General features: G+C 47.0%; 1 protein-coding gene across 1 annotated transcript in view; it reads right to left on the reverse strand.

Annotated features, from left to right (window-relative positions):
* Window positions 1–7,773: 7,773 nt before the first annotated feature.
* Window positions 7,774–16,774, reverse strand: part of AGGF1 (angiogenic factor with G-patch and FHA domains 1) — a 115,328-nt gene continuing 106,327 nt past the window's right edge. The window contains exons 11-14 of the mRNA XM_063963689.1: window positions 16,004–16,086; window positions 15,189–15,316; window positions 14,771–14,870; window positions 7,774–9,756 (exon numbers count right to left, since the gene is read on the reverse strand). Coding sequence (XP_063819759.1) covers window positions 9,559–9,756; window positions 14,771–14,870; window positions 15,189–15,316; window positions 16,004–16,086 — 509 coding nt within the window. The 3' untranslated portion in view covers window positions 7,774–9,558. The remainder of the gene's footprint in view (window positions 9,757–14,770; window positions 14,871–15,188; window positions 15,317–16,003; window positions 16,087–16,774) is intronic.

A 16,774-nucleotide genomic window follows, 5' to 3' on the forward strand; every position in this document is an offset into this window, starting at 1 on the left:
AAGACAGCAGGGAGGCTGCTGCCTCCCTGCAACACCACAGACCTGCCAACACGCAGCAGTGTGTGCTGACTGTAACACAATGCTGCTGCTGTTGCTGGCAGGACGGGGGAGCTTCAGAGCTGGGACAAAGCTACTCCAGCCAGGGGGGCCCCTAAAACTGTGAGGCCTGGGGTACGTACCCCCTGGGTCCACCCTTAATCCGTACCCCCTGATGCCCCCTCTTCCTCTGTCTCCACTAAATAGACGCTGTGTGCATGCTAAGCAGAACAGCGAGTACAGGAGCTTCCCAACTGCCCCCCCCCCCCTCCCCCCACCGCGGGACACTGCGGCCCACGGGTGGGACAGTGGGACAGACCCACAAAAATGGGACTGTCCCGCGAAAATCGGGACAGTTGGGAGGTATGGGGGTGTGTGAGGGGGTATGTCATACAGACAGACTGGCACCGGCTCACTGTGTGCTTGACCCCCCACATCAGCATACTCAGCAGGGTCTCTCTGACGCGGAGGAGCGTCACTTTCTGGCACACTCCACGCTTCTTAGCTGCAGTTTTGTGGGGCACCTGCCGCTGTGCAGGTTCCGTACTGCCTCTGTTATCTCCAGCCCCGGCAACTCCACCGCTATCTGCAGCGCTGCCACCCGCAGTGAGGTGCGCCCAGCTCCTTCACACACTTTAGCCGGCGGGCAGCGCTGCAGAAGCAGCGTCTCCTGGGGGGCTAACCAGTCACTCCCAGTCTCCCCTTACCACAGTGCCCGGCAGCCGCGCGAGGTCCGCAGTGTGTGACTGAGGAGTGGGGGAAAAGGATGCGGACGGGCAGAGGAAGCAGGACTCCAGCCTGAGAGAGTCAACCATGCCAAGTCTCCACCAGCAGCAGATCCAAACAGGTTGGAGTGGAACAGCAGCAGCCAGCAGCAGTAACTCCGGTAATACACATCTGTCTATCACCACTGTTTTGTCCCTAATACCAATCTCTCCCATGCCCTGTGTTCTGTCATGTCCCTGTCACCCCTGGCCTTGCCCTGTCTGTCACCCTTATCCTGGCCCTGTCACCCCTATCCTGGCCCTGTCACCCTATCCTGGCCCTGTCACCCTTATCCTGGCCCTGTCACCCTTATCCTGGCCCTGTCACCCCTATCCTGGCCCTGTCAACCAAATCCTGGTCCTGCCACCCCTACCCTGGCCCTGTCACCCCTACCCTGGCCCTGTCACCCCTATCCTGTCCCTGTAATTTCTGTCCTGGCCCTGTTACTGCATACCCTCCAACTACCTTTTTGGCAGGGACAGTACCCGCAGCGCCTCCAGACCCCTCCCCAATGCACCACACCTCCGCACCTTCCCCTCCACCACATGCGACACTCCACCCCTCCCCCACACCTCCAGACCCCCTACACCACCAGCGGCTCCCACTCCCCCACCACCCACAGCACCTCCAGACCCCCTCCACCATCCACACCCCATATGTGTCTCCCCCCACAGCATCTGCAGACACCCTCCTCCATTCGCGGTCCCCCCCTCACCCACCCACGGCACCTCCGCACCTGCCCCTCCACCACCTGCAGCGCTTCCGGACCCCCTTCCCCGTCTTCCGCACCACCCGCACCTGCCTCTCCCCCACCGCGGTGCCTCCGGACCCCCTACCCCACCCCCGGCACCCCCAGCACCCCCGCCCCTTCCCATCCCACAGCACCTCCGGAACCCTTCACCCATCCGCAACATCCCTGCACCTGCCCCTCCCCCGTGGCACCCCTGCCCCTCCCCCACCTGCAGTGCCTCCGGACCACTGCCACCATCAACAGCCCCCACTCTTCTGTCTCTCCCCCACCCGCAGCACCTCCCAACCCTTCCCCATCCGGGCCCCCTCGCATCTGCCCCCCTCCACCTGCAGCATCTACAGACACCCTCCCCCATCCGCAGTCCCCCCCGCACCCGCTCATTCTGTACATCGTGCCCTGCAGGTGCTGCACACGCCATCGCAAGGGGCTGCGCCTCCTTCACCATCGCACGCCCTTTCATTGTGCAATATTTAATCACTAACAAAGGAATGCAGGTAATACTCCATATAATAAATATTGAACCCCATATAGGCATGCAAGGGTTAAAGGGGCGTAGCCCCTTGCGACGGTGTGAAGAGCGCCCGTAGGGCGCGATGAAGCACCTAGTATATAGCTATGTAGTCAATAGATATAACACTGCACAGTAAAAAACTGGATGTACAGTATATCACAGGGCACTTGTACTAGAGAACCCTGACTAAATGCACTTTTTCTTAAGTATTCTACATGTCATTTAGACAGTAATGGTTAAGTGTCTTGTAAAGTCTGACTATCAGGCGGCTTTACAAAGGAGAATTTGCCCAAACAGTACCAGGAACAGTGTAGCTGAGATAAATGGCGCCCAAACACTGACTGGGAGTGAGGGAGAGACAGATATGCAGCTCCAGGGCGGGAACATTTACTGTAAATGGCGCCCTGGGGCTGGGGGAGGGGCTACACGTCTAAGCCTTATCCCCTCTGCTGGCTTAACCACCTGGTAGCCTAGTGGGGGTCGCCTGTATGCCACAGTGTCCACCGGCCGCGCCGGATCGCAATACAGCGCGGGTCCCGCGAACGGGACCCACTTACCACCTCCCGAAGCGCGGCCACGCGATCCCGGAGAGCCCCAGCCGTGCGTGTCTAACTGTAAGAAAACCGTAGCCTCCTGCTGTAGTTACCCGGCAACCAGGGCTCGGGAGTGTACAGCGCCGCTGGGGAGAGATGGAGCAGCAGCAGTGAATGTCTACTGACATTTACACACTGCTGCTGCCCTTGTAGTCTTCACTTTTTCTTCACAAAAAGCTCTTCTTAGGGATGCCTGGAGCAGCCTCTCTGTTATGTGCCTGCTATCTGCAGCACCAACTACAAAACTGAGCTCCTGCTCCTGTGCAGGGAGGCGGGGTTATAGAGGAGGCGGCGCTATGCATCTTGGGAACAGTCAAAGCTTTTGAGCCTGTTGGTGCCTCGGATCAAGATGCTACTCTACACCCCAATTGTGGAGCCCAGTGTACCCCGCAGCAGAAAGGCCAATATCTCTCGCAGTTTCCTTTAGGTATGCTGCAGCGTCCTTGATATAACCCAGCGTCAAGAGGATGCTATCCCTATCCAGTGTCTCTATATCAGATGACAAGTTATCTGCCCACATTTCAATAGCACTACTCACCCACACAGATGCAATGGCAGGTCTGAGCAGCGTACCCGTGGTCGCATAAATGGATTTTAACGTAGTTTCTTGCTTACGATCTGCTGGGTCCTTAAGGCCCGCTGTGCCCGGTGCTGGAAGAGCCACCTTTTTAGACAAACGTGACACGGCCTTGTCCAAAATGGGAGAAGGGGGGGGGGGGGGGGGTTACTCCCACTTTTTCCTGTCCTCAGTGGGAATAGAATAAGCAACCGGAATCCTTTTGGGGATTTGAAACTTTGTCAGGGTTTTTCCCAGACTTTTTCAAGTAGAGCGTTCAGTTCATGAGAGGGAGGAAACGTCACCTCCGGTTTCTTTTCTTTATACATACAGACCCATTTATCAGGAACAGCAGGGTCCTCAGTGATATGTAATACATCTTTAATAGCCACAAAATCATGTACTGAATGCTCTTTGCCAATTTTGGATCTAATCTGGAATCACTATAGTCGACACTGGAATCAGTGTCCGTGTCGGTATCAGTGTGCATCAACTGGGCAAAAGAACGTTTTTGCGACCCTGAGGGGTCCTAGACTTGCAATAACATATCCTCCACAGATTTTTTCCACGCCTGGGTCTGCGACTCAGACTTATCTAATCTCTTACTGATGAGAGCCATAGTCGCATTCAAGACATTCACCCAGTCAGGAGTCGGCGGTGCCGACAGGGTCACCCCCACAGTCGTCTGTGTCTCTAATACAGCCTCCTCCTGGGAAGAGCACTCAGCCTCAGACATGTCGACACACGTGTACCAAACACCCACAGACACACCGGGCTTATAGGGGACAGACCCACAATAAAGTCTGTCAGAGGGACAGAGAGGATTTGCCAGCTCACAACCCAGCGCCAAACTAACAACTCTGAAAACACAAAAAAATGCCTCAGACCTGTAGCGCTTTTAAATGCCAATATACTGCACCAATATGTAAGGAAGGACCAGCGTCTCTGCAGCCTTGTGGAGAGGAAATGGCGCCGAGCAGTGAGGTGTGAGGAAGAAGCTCCGCCCCCGTAATAGCACGCTTCTGTCCCGCTCAAATTAAACAAATAATTATACTGGCGGGGGTTAGGACAGTGCCCAGGCACTAAATGTCCCCTCTTGCCAGTTAATTTTTAATGAGGATTTATGCTGCCCTGGGCTGAATTGCATTTGCTAAATCTTCAATTGCAGGGTTGTATTTTGTGCACTTCAGGGCCAAGCAAGCGCTACTAACTTCATTTGTCAGTCTGTTTCTTTTATTTGTTTTAATATTATTTAATGCTGAGACTAAAGGCCCATACACACTTGACGATACGACCGTCGTTAACGACTTCCCTTGAACTTCCCTTCAACAGCTGAGCAAACGACATGAGCATACACACTACCAACGACCAAAGACCATTCAACGTTGAAGCATCCAAGCTGAACAGTTTATTAAAATAATGAGCTGGGAACAGGGCTGGTGAACAGTGGCTTGGTCGTTGGTCGTTGACACCATACACATTCAACGACGTCTCTGGTCGGTAACGACCATAGTGGAAATTGAGCATACATGCTCTACAGATAAGCGAGGGTCGTTAACGTCCCACGGGGCCGCGCATCGGTGGTCGTCGGATGCATACACACTCGACGATATAATGAGTGACGTCGTTGATGAGGGCTGAAATGAACGACGTCGCTCATTTTATCGTCAAGTGTGTATGGACCTTAAGGTCTCACAAAAGTATGTTGAGGGAAAAATTGTGAGTAAAGCCATTCCTAGTTTTTTCAGGGCGCTAAAAGTGTCTGGTAATCTGTTCCAAGCACTCCAAATTTCCTGTTCGTAGTGGCACTCTTCATTCTCCAAACGATTTCTTTCCAGATTCTCAAGTTTGGCCCTCAAATCGACAAACACTTGACTCCAGATGCTGTCTTGAAATTCAGCAAGTTGCATCTCCAAATCATCAATTTCCATCCATTTGAAACTATTTAATTCTAAAGTACTGTAGACTACTACATCTGGATACATAATTATTTTAATGGTCTGTTCAAGGCTCCTAAATTGATTAAATCTTTCACTGAACTGGTCAAGTAAAGAGTTCACAAAATCATGGTACTTCATGTGCATGGGCTCTAGTTCATTTTGTACAGTTGTGCTGGCATTCTCAAAATACTTTTTTACTTGTGAAAAATACTTATACGTTTTACTTTCTATATCTCGCTTAAAGATTTTAAGTTTACTTTGAAAGGCTTTTATGTATCCAAACATAACATCAATACTTTTGCCAAAACCTTGTAACTTTAAGTTTAGCTCATTCATATGAATAGAGATATCTGTGAAAAACATCAATGCGTTGACCCACTTATGATCATTGAGCTGAGGACATTTTGCAAGATCCTTATTCTCAAGAAAAAGCTTAATTTCTGAAAAGCATTCCACAAATCGCTCAAGTACTTTTCCTCGGCTTAGCAACCTCACATTATTGAACATCAGCAGTCCACTGTAGGTTGAATCAACTTCCTGCAAAAGTGCAGAAAATTCTCGCTTGTAAAGGGGTCGTGCAGCTATGAAATTCACTATTTTTGTTACAACTGACATTAAATCATTTAATTCTGTGAATCCTGCCTTGGCACACAACACCTCCTGATGGATAATACAATGAAAAGGAACAAGTGGATGTCCAATAGCTTCCATAAACAACTTCACAAATCCCACCATATTAGGTGCCCCATCTGTCGTCACTGACACGACTTTACACATATCAATGTTTAGGTCACGGAATGTTTGTGTAACAAACTTACATATTTCCTTCCCTGATGTACTTGTTGGCACGGATTCTAACGTAATCAACTCTTCTCTCATTGTAAGGCCATCTGAATATCTAGCAATAATGACCAACCGAGCATTTGATGTGACATCAGTAGTTTCATCAAGAGAAATCGAAAAATATTTACAATTATCTAAGTCTCCTTTTAACTGATGCTGTATGTTTGTGTCCAATCTCATTATTCTGTCTTTGATGACATTTCTACTGATTGGTAACTCAGAAATTCGCTTAATAATAGCATGTTTATTTTGCATATCGTGAAACAAAACTGGTGCACATCTTAGAAGAGTGTCTTTAATAAATTCTCCATCACTGAGGGCTTTTCCATGCTGAACTATGGAGTGAGCAATGCATAAACTTGCTGATGTTAAATGTGTAGAGCCTTTTACAAATTTGAGGGAATTTGATTGGCTCTTATAGAGGTGTAACTGCCTAGAAATGTATTCCTTCCTTTCATCCAGACTTTTTTCTAAGAGCTGATTAGTTTCAAAATGTCTTTATGTTCCACGTTCTGCTTACTACTGTCTTATTACATAGTATAAACAAGGATCAGTTTTTCCTGTCTATAATGCCATACATCTCTGTCCATATGTCTTGAAAGGGTCTGCTACTGCCACTCCCTTTATCATTCAATCTTGCTTTTTTATGTTTTGGATTATCCATCTCAGGGCTGCAAAAATACATAAATAAAAATCATGGCATTATAAGGTAAATTCAGAAATTAACTTATATTATTTTGTACCAGGAGTCAGTCCAACAACACTGTTACAGAGGTAATTAAAAACCTATTAAATTAAATGCTTTATTACCTCTGTAACGATGTTGTTGGACAGACTCCTGGTACAAAATAATTTAAAGCACTACACTACGTAGTGATTGCACTTACAGGAGAGCCACACAATGCTGCTTATCACAAGTCCTCCTGCGCTGCTTATGACGGACTGGGCTGGGGTGATCACACAGGGCTGTGAAACTCGTCTCCCGGGTCTCAGGCCTGCAGGTGCAGGATGTGGGGATCGGAAGGCCACCTTACTTGGCTGTCTACAGGGCTGTGAACCTCGCCGATCTCCTTTCCTGCTGTAGCGTTCTTCCGACCGGTTCTATGCAGAGCGCTCGCGCCAGCGGTGACACCACGCCTCCACGCAACAAGCAGGGATTGGAGCAGAGCGGCACATGACGCAACAAGCAGGGATTGGAGCAGAGCGGCACATGTAACCAAAGGGCAGCACCAACAGGCGTGTCTGTCAAAGTGCCTCGGCGTGTCACGAGTGACACGCGTGTCACAGGTTAGCCATCACGGCTCTAGGACGTATGAGAAAAAAAAAAAATGTGAGGTCTCCCTCTCCCCCATAATCAGCCCCGGGCTCTTTGAGCCAGTGCTGGTTTGAGAAAATACAAGGGAAAAAAAAATGTGTGTAGATTCCCTGTATTTAATGAACCAGCAGCGGGCTCTTCAGCAGGCCCTGGTTCTAAAAATATGGGGAACAAATAGAGTAGGCCAATGATGGCACTCATCATTTTAAAAAAAAGGGCATGTTGACCAATCAGGAGACCTCTCCTTACAACGCCCGCAAGGCTACCATCAAAAGTTTCTTTGATCGGAATCACCACTAGAGGGAGCCCATACACCTACGATAAATTGTGACAATTATCTCCAGAACGGTGAATTGCCACAATTTATCGTAGGTGTATGGGCTCCTTAGTGTGAATAATAAGACAATCTCTGAAGTGCCAACATGTTGGCGCTGTATAAAGAAGAACGCCAAACAAGAGTCGCTTATTTACAGTTTCATAAAATATATATTTTAATGGAAATTACATCTGCAATTTCAGCACACACACGTACTGTACAATTCTTCACGGAAGAAAAATAAAGAGCACTATGCAACACCATTACTAAGGCATCAATGTGGTACTAGACCTTTGTACTGAAGGTATTATCTTTCTTAGAACTTGTTTTTCAATTGTAAATGGGAAGAGCAACAGAACAGATGCACCAAGGAACATGATCCTGTTGCAGCAGTATTATTAGTGTGCAACTGTAATCACTGGATTGTGACTGAGAAATATACTTTGTGTGATGAAGGAAAATAGAGATAACATAATGAGCTAATTTGCTGCCTACTCAGAAAGACCTGGCTAATAGTCTAATAGGGGGAAACCATTTACATGTAATACAGTGTTTTATTCAGTTACAGTGGCCATTACATTCTCATGTGGATTCCGACAGTGTGATACTTTAAGGGGCAGATTCAATTAGCTGTGGAGTTTACCCAACAGCTAATTGTCATCCCTGAGCTATTCAATGAAGGCTTGCTACCTATGCGCTAAGCCCCAGATGGTGCACTTAACACAGATATTTCCTCACTGCTTCAGGAGTATCAAGGAAACGTGCATTAAGGGGCTAATTCAGGTCGGATCGCAAATCGCGATTCGGACGGAATTTTTGCGGGGGTGCCGCGGGCGCATGCGCAGCGGGCCCTACTGCGCATGCGTCCGCATTTTCTGCGGGGGGGGGGGGGCGCAGAAAATGCGGTCACCTCTGCCTGTCAAACAGGCAAAGGCGATTGCGGGGCGGCAACGCTCCGTTTTCAGGGAGGAAACTGAGCGTTGTGGGGGCAGGGCAACCCGAACGCTGGGTTGTGTGGCGCGAACAGGAGCGTGTCGGGGGTGCGTCACAGCGGCTGCGTGACGTCACACGCAGCCGCCGAGACAGGTAAGATGGCGCTGTGACTCCTGTGGCCGCAGCTAAGCTGCGCCGGCAGGAGTCAACTGTAGTATCTGCTGATAAGCAGAAATTGCGAGGCGATCACAATTTCTGCTTGTAGCGGGGGGAGGCGCCGTTCAGCATGCTGGGCGGCCTTGCCCAGCGCTGGGTGGCCCCCAGCATGCGTGCAAAAGGATAGCAAATTCTGCCGATTAGCAGAATTTGCTATCCTTAATGAATTAGCCCCTAAATGCACCCACTGGAGGAGCTTAATGCAGAGGGGAACCCATAGATTCAGGCACAAAGGATCTAAGGGTTACCGTTCACTGAAATTGACTAGTATCTTAATAACTATAAACGCTCAGTGTAATTGAATCAGCCCCTAGGGCTTTTAAAGTGTAAAACACTCTTCAAATGTCCCTGCTCTGTTCACTGGCCCCCATTCAGCAATGATTGTATTCGTTGCTAATGCAATCACCAAAAATGCAAATACAGCATTAGGTGTTAAACATCCCCTGGCCGCATTTGCGGTCGCAGCCCGAGATCAACATTGTGACTAATGGCCACGATGTTCCCCCGCAAACGGCCTGCTGAGTAAGCCTCATCTTATGTATGCTGGCTGCCGCAGGGGGTTTTGTGAGGCCAAGTAATCTGCGTCTCTAGACGCAGACCTTGGCCTGCTACTTCCACTAGACACATGTACAATATATGAAAGACAAGTTTGTGTCCTGGGTAAGAATGTACCTTAGGAGCGGTGTGCCATTTACGGTCTATACCATTTTAAAAAATGATTAGTCCAGTCACATACAGTTTGTATTAAATCCATCAGTTACTGTGATGTCCGCCCAAGAAGTGTTACTGCGTCCCAGCGCTCTTAATCCAAACAGTGGGCTTCTTGGAGTCTGTTTTTTTTGCATCTTGGAATGTTTCGGCATATCTTTCTCGTGCCTTCTCCCAGTTCTTTTTGTTTTGTGTCTGACTCTGAATGTCTTCAATGGAAGAAGAACCGTGGGCCCCCAGGCCTGCCTTTTTCTTGTGGAGCTGAAGTTGGATCTGGTAAATCAGAGGAAACAATTTGTTAGACATTAGCAAGAGTTGGAGGATTGTTCAACCGACACAGACACACACACACACACACACACACACACACACACACACACGCGAAGGTGTCCAATAAAATCACTGGAATATTACTATGATGCCATCAACAAAACATTTCAAGTATTATTCAATTATCCACACAATTTTGGCCACATAAATTCCCGTGGCTATCACACTCAATGTTTAATTCCTGCGGGTAATTAAAAGACAAATATTGCATGAGGGAGTAAACAAATAAGCAAAACGTGAAGACAGTGACTTAAGGCCAATACACACTTGGCGATCTTGAGCTGAAAGCAGGTCACTTTTGGTGTTTTGAGATGCTTTCCGCTCAAAACCGCCCAGTGTGTATGGCCAAACAATGAGCGGTGAGCGCTGATGCGCGCTCCCGCTTCATCGCTGGCGGCCGCCGTTCATCTACTTGTATTACCAGTAGATGAACGGCGGGGTGAGTGGCTTTCCATAGCGAACTGCTATGGAAAGCCGCTCACCCCCGCTAACATCGCTTTTCAGATCAGCGATGTCAACGATCATTGCTGTGCATACATGCTGGGCAAAAACGCCCAGTGTGTATGCACCTTTACAGTTCAATACAATACAGGACAAGTAGAGAGTATATAAATATAGCTGCGTCAGTAAACAGCACTTATCAGGGTGGCAGAAAACCTAAGGATTTGGTGCCATCAAAGGGAGCATTGAAAAGGAGATAGGTTAGTGAGATGTAAAAGCACATGAGGGAAGAGGACCCTGCTTGTGAGAGCTTACATTCTAAAGGGGAGGGGTACACAAATAAGGGTGACACAGATGGGGTAGAAAGTGAGCGTGGGCCACAGAAGGTTTAGGATGAGAGACGGCTGGGTTTGGTGAAGAAACGGGTCTTTAATGCTTGTGTAAAGTTTTGTGGAGAGTCCGAGGGGGAGCATCACGTGCAAAATCTTGGAGGTATGAGTGAGAGGAGGTAATCCGTAGGCAGGAGAGGCGGCGTGCATTAGCAGAGCGAAGAGGACAAGCAGGAGTGTTAAGGGAGATAAGGTCAGAGATGTAACTGGAAGAGGAGTGGGTGAGGGCTTTGTAAGTGAGTGTGAGAAGCTTGAAATGGATCCTGAAGGGATTGGGAAGCCAGTGAAGGGTTAGTAAGAGACGGGAGGTGGATGTAGTAAGTTTGGTGAGAAAGATGATCCGGGCAGTCACATTGAGGATAGTTCGGAGTGGAGAGAAGTAGTGTTTTAGGGATGCCAGTCAAGAGGAGATTACAGTAGTCCAGTCTGGAGATGACCAGTGAGTGGATAAGGGTCTAGGTGGCATCCCGGGTGAAAAAGGGTCTGATCCTGGAAATATTTTTGAAATGAAAATGACAGGCTTGTGATAGGTGCTGAATGTGTGGTCTGAAGGAGAGGGAGGAGCCAAGGATTACTCCAAGACAGCGCACTTGGGGGCTAGAGGAGATAGTAGTGCCATCAATAGATAATGAAATTGTGGGAGGTGAGCATGTGCGGGAGGGTGGGAAGATGATTAGCTCAGTCTTAGACATGTTAAGTTTAAGAAAGCGCAGCGACATCCAATAAGAGATAGAGAGACAGTTGGATACACGAGTGAGGAGAGCAGGAGAGGGGTCAGGGGAGGAAAGGTAGATGTGAGTATCATTAGCATAAAGATGATATTGTAAGTTAAAAGAGCTAATGATTTCTCCTAGAGGGAATGTATATAGAGAGAAAAAGGAGAGGACCTAGACCAGAGCCTTGTGGAACACCTACAGTTAGTGGAAGTGGGGTGGGGAGAAGTGGAACCATGAGGAAACCGAGAAGGAACGGTCAGAGAGGTAGGAGGACAGCCAGGAGAGGGCAGTATCACGTAGATCAAGGGAATGAAGTATTTGCAGAAAGAGAGGGTGGTCCACAGTGTCAAAAGTAGCAGAGGTCAAGGAGAATAAGCAAAGAGTAGTGACCCTTGGATTTAGCAGGTAATTGCAGACTTTTGTGAGAGCAGATTCAGTGGAGTGGAGAGTACAAAAGCCAGACTAGAATAGGTCAAGTAGTGAGTGGGAGGAAAGAAAGGCAGTCAGGCGGTTACAGACAATACGCTCAAGGAGTTTGGAGGCAAAAGGAAGAAGAGAGATGGGTCGATAGTTGTAGAGAGTGTGTGGATCAAGGGTAGGTTTTTTTAAGAATAGGCGAGACGAGTGCATGCTTGAAGGCAGAGTGGACAATGCCTGATGAGAGGGAGAATAAGGAAGTGGGCAAGATGGGAGCAGGAAGAGAGACAAGGTAGGAGGCGGGAGGGGATAGGGTCAAGTGGGGAGGTGGAGGGGGGTGAGGAACGGATGAGGGCCATGACTTCCTCACCAGATACATGAGAGAAAGATGTGAGAGTTGGTAAGAGGGAAGGGGAGGGGTGGTAAGGATAGGGATCTGGCAATAGGAACTGGTGTGATGAGCGGTCTCGATCCCTGCAACTGTGTCATCGGCTGCACTCATGTTGGGGCTGGGTGAGTGTGAATGTTAAGGGTGAGAGGGAGACAGGAATAGGACTGGGGCCATGATGCAGCACTGACACGTCACTGTTTGCGCAGCCACAGTTCTCAGGGGCCTGGCCGCATGGCACACCCTCTCCTGTATACCCAGGGCAGGCGGATGGGAGGGACAGCTAAGCAGAGAACGGGGAGCCCGCGCGCTGCTTGGCCTGCCTCACTCTCTGTGAGGCTGGATTTTCCCATCAGCACTTCTGGCATTTGCCAGATGGCCAGTCCGGCCCTGGAAAAATATAAGGGGAGAGCAGGTGTCTAGCTGCTTATCAGCATGCAAGGGCTTGAATTGGTGCTGGAGAAGAAGAGCCATAACAAGTTCCTTATGAGGTGGTGACCACAGCTTTACCTGTAACCAACAGTCAATACAGTACATTTTTCCAGAATATAAACGTGACAAATGTTACTTGTATAAGGCCTGACATGGTAATTTTACCTGCAGCAGCAACTATACTCCACTTATTATATGAAGAGCAAACAGCAGTCTTTGAAATATCTGCAGCAATCCCACCAGCTAAAGCGTCCAAATCCAATCACCTGGTCACCCATCCTGGAAGTAGCTGTGATGAAGCATCTGTGAGTCCAGCAGCTCCCTGTCTACACCACTGCCAGCCGAAATAGGACAAGGGGCAGAGTTGGGAACAGCTTCTATTTGGCTGCTGTGCTCAGATCAAGGGGCACAGTTAATATTATTGCATTATAAAGACCCCCATGCTGCATTATCTAGTCCTGACTGAGGGGCATTACGTCACCGCATACACACAAAGTCACTGCAGCATGCCAGATACAGGAGAGGGACTGGCGAGATGGAGCAAGACAGCAGACCAGTGACTCAGGATGTCCCCATTGCTGGCAATTTTGTAGTCTCCTGAATTACCAGCACCAGAAAAAAGGTAGGCTTACTGCCTATGTGGATGTTGCTGAAGACATGCTTTTCTGCCATCTAATTATTGGACCAATTAGGCTAACTGAAAACTTTCAATTGCCTAATTAGTCATGAGAGGGGGAATGTCCAGGGGCTCTGAAGCAAATCCTGACCATTTCTCCTTAAAATAAAGATTTTAGGAAAACTTGGACGTGCTCCGTGGCTGCGAGTAAAAAGCTGCAGTCATGTCTACTCAGTCTCTCTCCTTCACCTGAATAGGAAAAAGCTATCAGGAAAAAGCCAGGGGCCGCAGGGTTTTCAAAAACCCGATTGCAATTGAATATGCCCTTATGTATACTGCGAAGTGAAACACACAACTAACACTTGTCATAATATAGCACTTTAGTAATAAAACATTTTTAATTGTCAATTGAGATTATAAACTTTCTAATTGGAAAATCAAAATTCCCCAGGTGTAACGCGGTAACTGAAAAGTCACAATTTGTTTATTAATAACACCAGTTGAAAAAACTGACTTAGAACCTTTAATCAATTCTGTAAATATAAATACCCCTATGTGAGATCCTTACAACACGTCCCAAAAAATATTGAAACCGGCAAAAATTGCATTTTAAAGGAATCAAATATCACAATCCGGGGAAGGGTACAATAACAATAAAGAGTCTAATGTCAAGACGTGCTAGTACTAAGAAACCACAGTCACAATGACTAAATCAACCACCACCCTTACACAGAGTCAAGGAGGATGTGTATCAGAAAAGCTGCAGAGAAGCTCACTGTCACCTTGAAGAAACTGAGAGGCATTGGAGAAAGGATCAACAGATCTTCAAAGCATTCCACAAACAGTGGATGTAAAGATTCAGCCCTTGCAGAAAATAGCCTATATGCTTGTCACACAAAGTTTGTAAAACACCATCTAGAAGATACAGTGAATATATGGCAGAAAGTCGGGTGTTGGGATGAAACGAATGTGGAACTTTTTTGTCTTGAATGTGACATTTATGTAAGGCACAAATGAAACACTGTACATGAGCCAGGTAATACCAAACCCACCCTAAAAATATGGAGGTAGTGGTAATTTCATGTTATGGGGCGTGTTTTCAGGTGGCAGTGACTGATTAACAGCTCATGATATATGTTCACTATAAAAAGTCAAAATATGTGCATTTTGTATGGGTTTAAAATATGTGGGAATAGGCATATGCAAGTTAAAGGAATGTGAAGTGTGATGACCTCTGTTCTAAGCGAAAGGTATACGTCTTAATTGCAAACATGATCTTATGTGTAAAAAACAGAACTGATGTCAAGATTCGTTTTTAATTTGTTATAAAAAGAACAATAGCTGAACACCCCAGAATGAAGGGCGGCTGGTTACTCTACAGAGACATCAATTCTCATGTCCACTGACCAATACAAACAAAAAAGGATGATATTAGAGTATTTTTTCCTTAAAGGCAGTGTAGGCCCAGGCAAAAGCACAGCCGAGACTCTGGTATACAATTTACTGTCAGCGACCCTTGACAAACAAACACATGTATGAACCAGATTTCACAACATACCGGATCTCTCATGCCATCACCGGATTTGCCGAGTCCCTCTCCCTTTTTCCATCCCATCTTCTCTAGCATTTTTCTTCCCTTGTTACCGTCATTAATTTCACTGTGTACAGAAAACAACAAAGGTTACATTAGGATCATGGACAACCTGTTATCGATTTTACTTCTGTTGTGGTCATACAGAGTTTTCGTTCTATAAATCTACAAATAAAGAATGTAATGTTTTCCCAATGCCCGTGGTAATTGGATAATTAACATGTAGCTCTATTTAACCTTTCACAGATCAATAATGCAGTGAAGTTAGGTTTGCTTGTGCAGATCCACCTGCTCCATGAAGAGAAAGGAGAACAAGACTGGTCAGTGTCACTACAGTACAGATAAAGAAACCAAAAAACTGGAGAAATAGGGGTACCCAACATACACGTGTACAGATGCGGGCGCATCCTCTTTCTGGAAGGTGCCTTCGCTTCCCACCACTTGGCGACGTTTACCCGCTCGGTCTTTGTACTTCGAATTCTTCAGTACTTTGTTATCTTCATAATCTGCTCCCTAAAACATGAAATTACATTCAGGAAAAATTTTCTATTAGACACTGGTTTAAAAAAGTTTGAATCTTCCAAAATGTCAGCGCGAACAAAAGACTAACGTCACATCAGGATGGACCTCTGAAATAAGGTTTTGCATATATTATACCACGGCAGCCAAAAGTATCTGTTACAGTGGTTTTTCTAGGGCCATCTGTCTAGCATCAGAGCACCTGTTAGTAAATATACCCTAAGGTGCGGGTTTATAGCAGTGGATAGATTGCCCATAGCAACCAGATTCTACATATTTACCTAGTACCTTCTAGAATAACTGGAATCTGATTGGTTGCTATGAGCAACATCTCCATTTCTATTAACCCACACCTTAGCACCACCCCCACCACGTTGTCTTCATTCTTTAATACTGGGAATGCACAGATATACAGGAGATGAAGCAGTTGGGGCTTCAGTAACACGTATCCAGGGGTTAATAGCAACTCACAGCATTCATTATCAGCAAACCCAGTGTGTCCATGTGTAAGTAAAGTGCTGGGGGCTATGAAAATACATAGCCAGAGCATCCAAAAGGATATTTGTAACAGAGCCTAGTAAGGAGAGCGCCTGGTTTAATGTGACTTGTGTCAATGTGCTATTTATTTATACAGAAGCAAAGCTGCAGTTTATGCTCCAGAAGGCCATTCCCACGTCTTACCTGCAAGCCGTATTTCACACGGATTTGCTTAAGGCCTTGTCTTCTTAACAATTCTTTCCCCTCTTTGCTCAGGATTGGACCAGCTAAACGTAAAAATATACAGAAATCACACATTATAAATATAGTAGTAGTGCCAAGTCCTGAAAAACTTCTAGAATGTCTTGTTTAGTAAAGTTATTACTTGGAACACGCAAATCACATGATGTGTAGTCCAACCTTACACCTCTTATACAGCAAGAGTGCAAGATTTATGTGCAAGTTCAGACACTGAACCTGATACAGCACAGAGCAGAGTGTCTGGTGAGAGTTATTGATCCAGTTCCCCAGAAAGAGAATCATTTTACTTCTTTTATAATTAGTGGGAATTAAAGAAATGGGTTTGCAATAAACTACTTGTGTGCACTAGGAGGTATCCCTGCCATAATTTTTAAACAGACTTTGAGCCGTGAAGACTGGTGATCAGAAAGAGAAAGTTGTTATTGTCTGACAGTACGGAGTCAGTGTTAGAAGACCTTCATTTTCAAATGTTACCTGGACGGAAATAAGACGAGATTTATGGTAAGAACTTACCTTTGTTAAATCTCTTTCTGCGAGGTACACTGGGCTCCACAAGTATAGACATTGGGGTGTAGAGTAGGATCTTGATCCGAGGCACCAACAGGCTCAAAAGCTTTGACTGTTCCCAGAATGCATAGCGCCACCTCCTCTATAACCCCGCCTCCCTGCACAGGAGCTCAGTTTTTAGTTAACCAGCCCAATGCAGTAGCAGGT

This window comes from Pseudophryne corroboree, chromosome 1 (genome assembly GCF_028390025.1).
Source record: "Pseudophryne corroboree isolate aPseCor3 chromosome 1, aPseCor3.hap2, whole genome shotgun sequence".
Classification (NCBI taxonomy): domain Eukaryota; kingdom Metazoa; phylum Chordata; class Amphibia; order Anura; family Myobatrachidae; genus Pseudophryne; species Pseudophryne corroboree.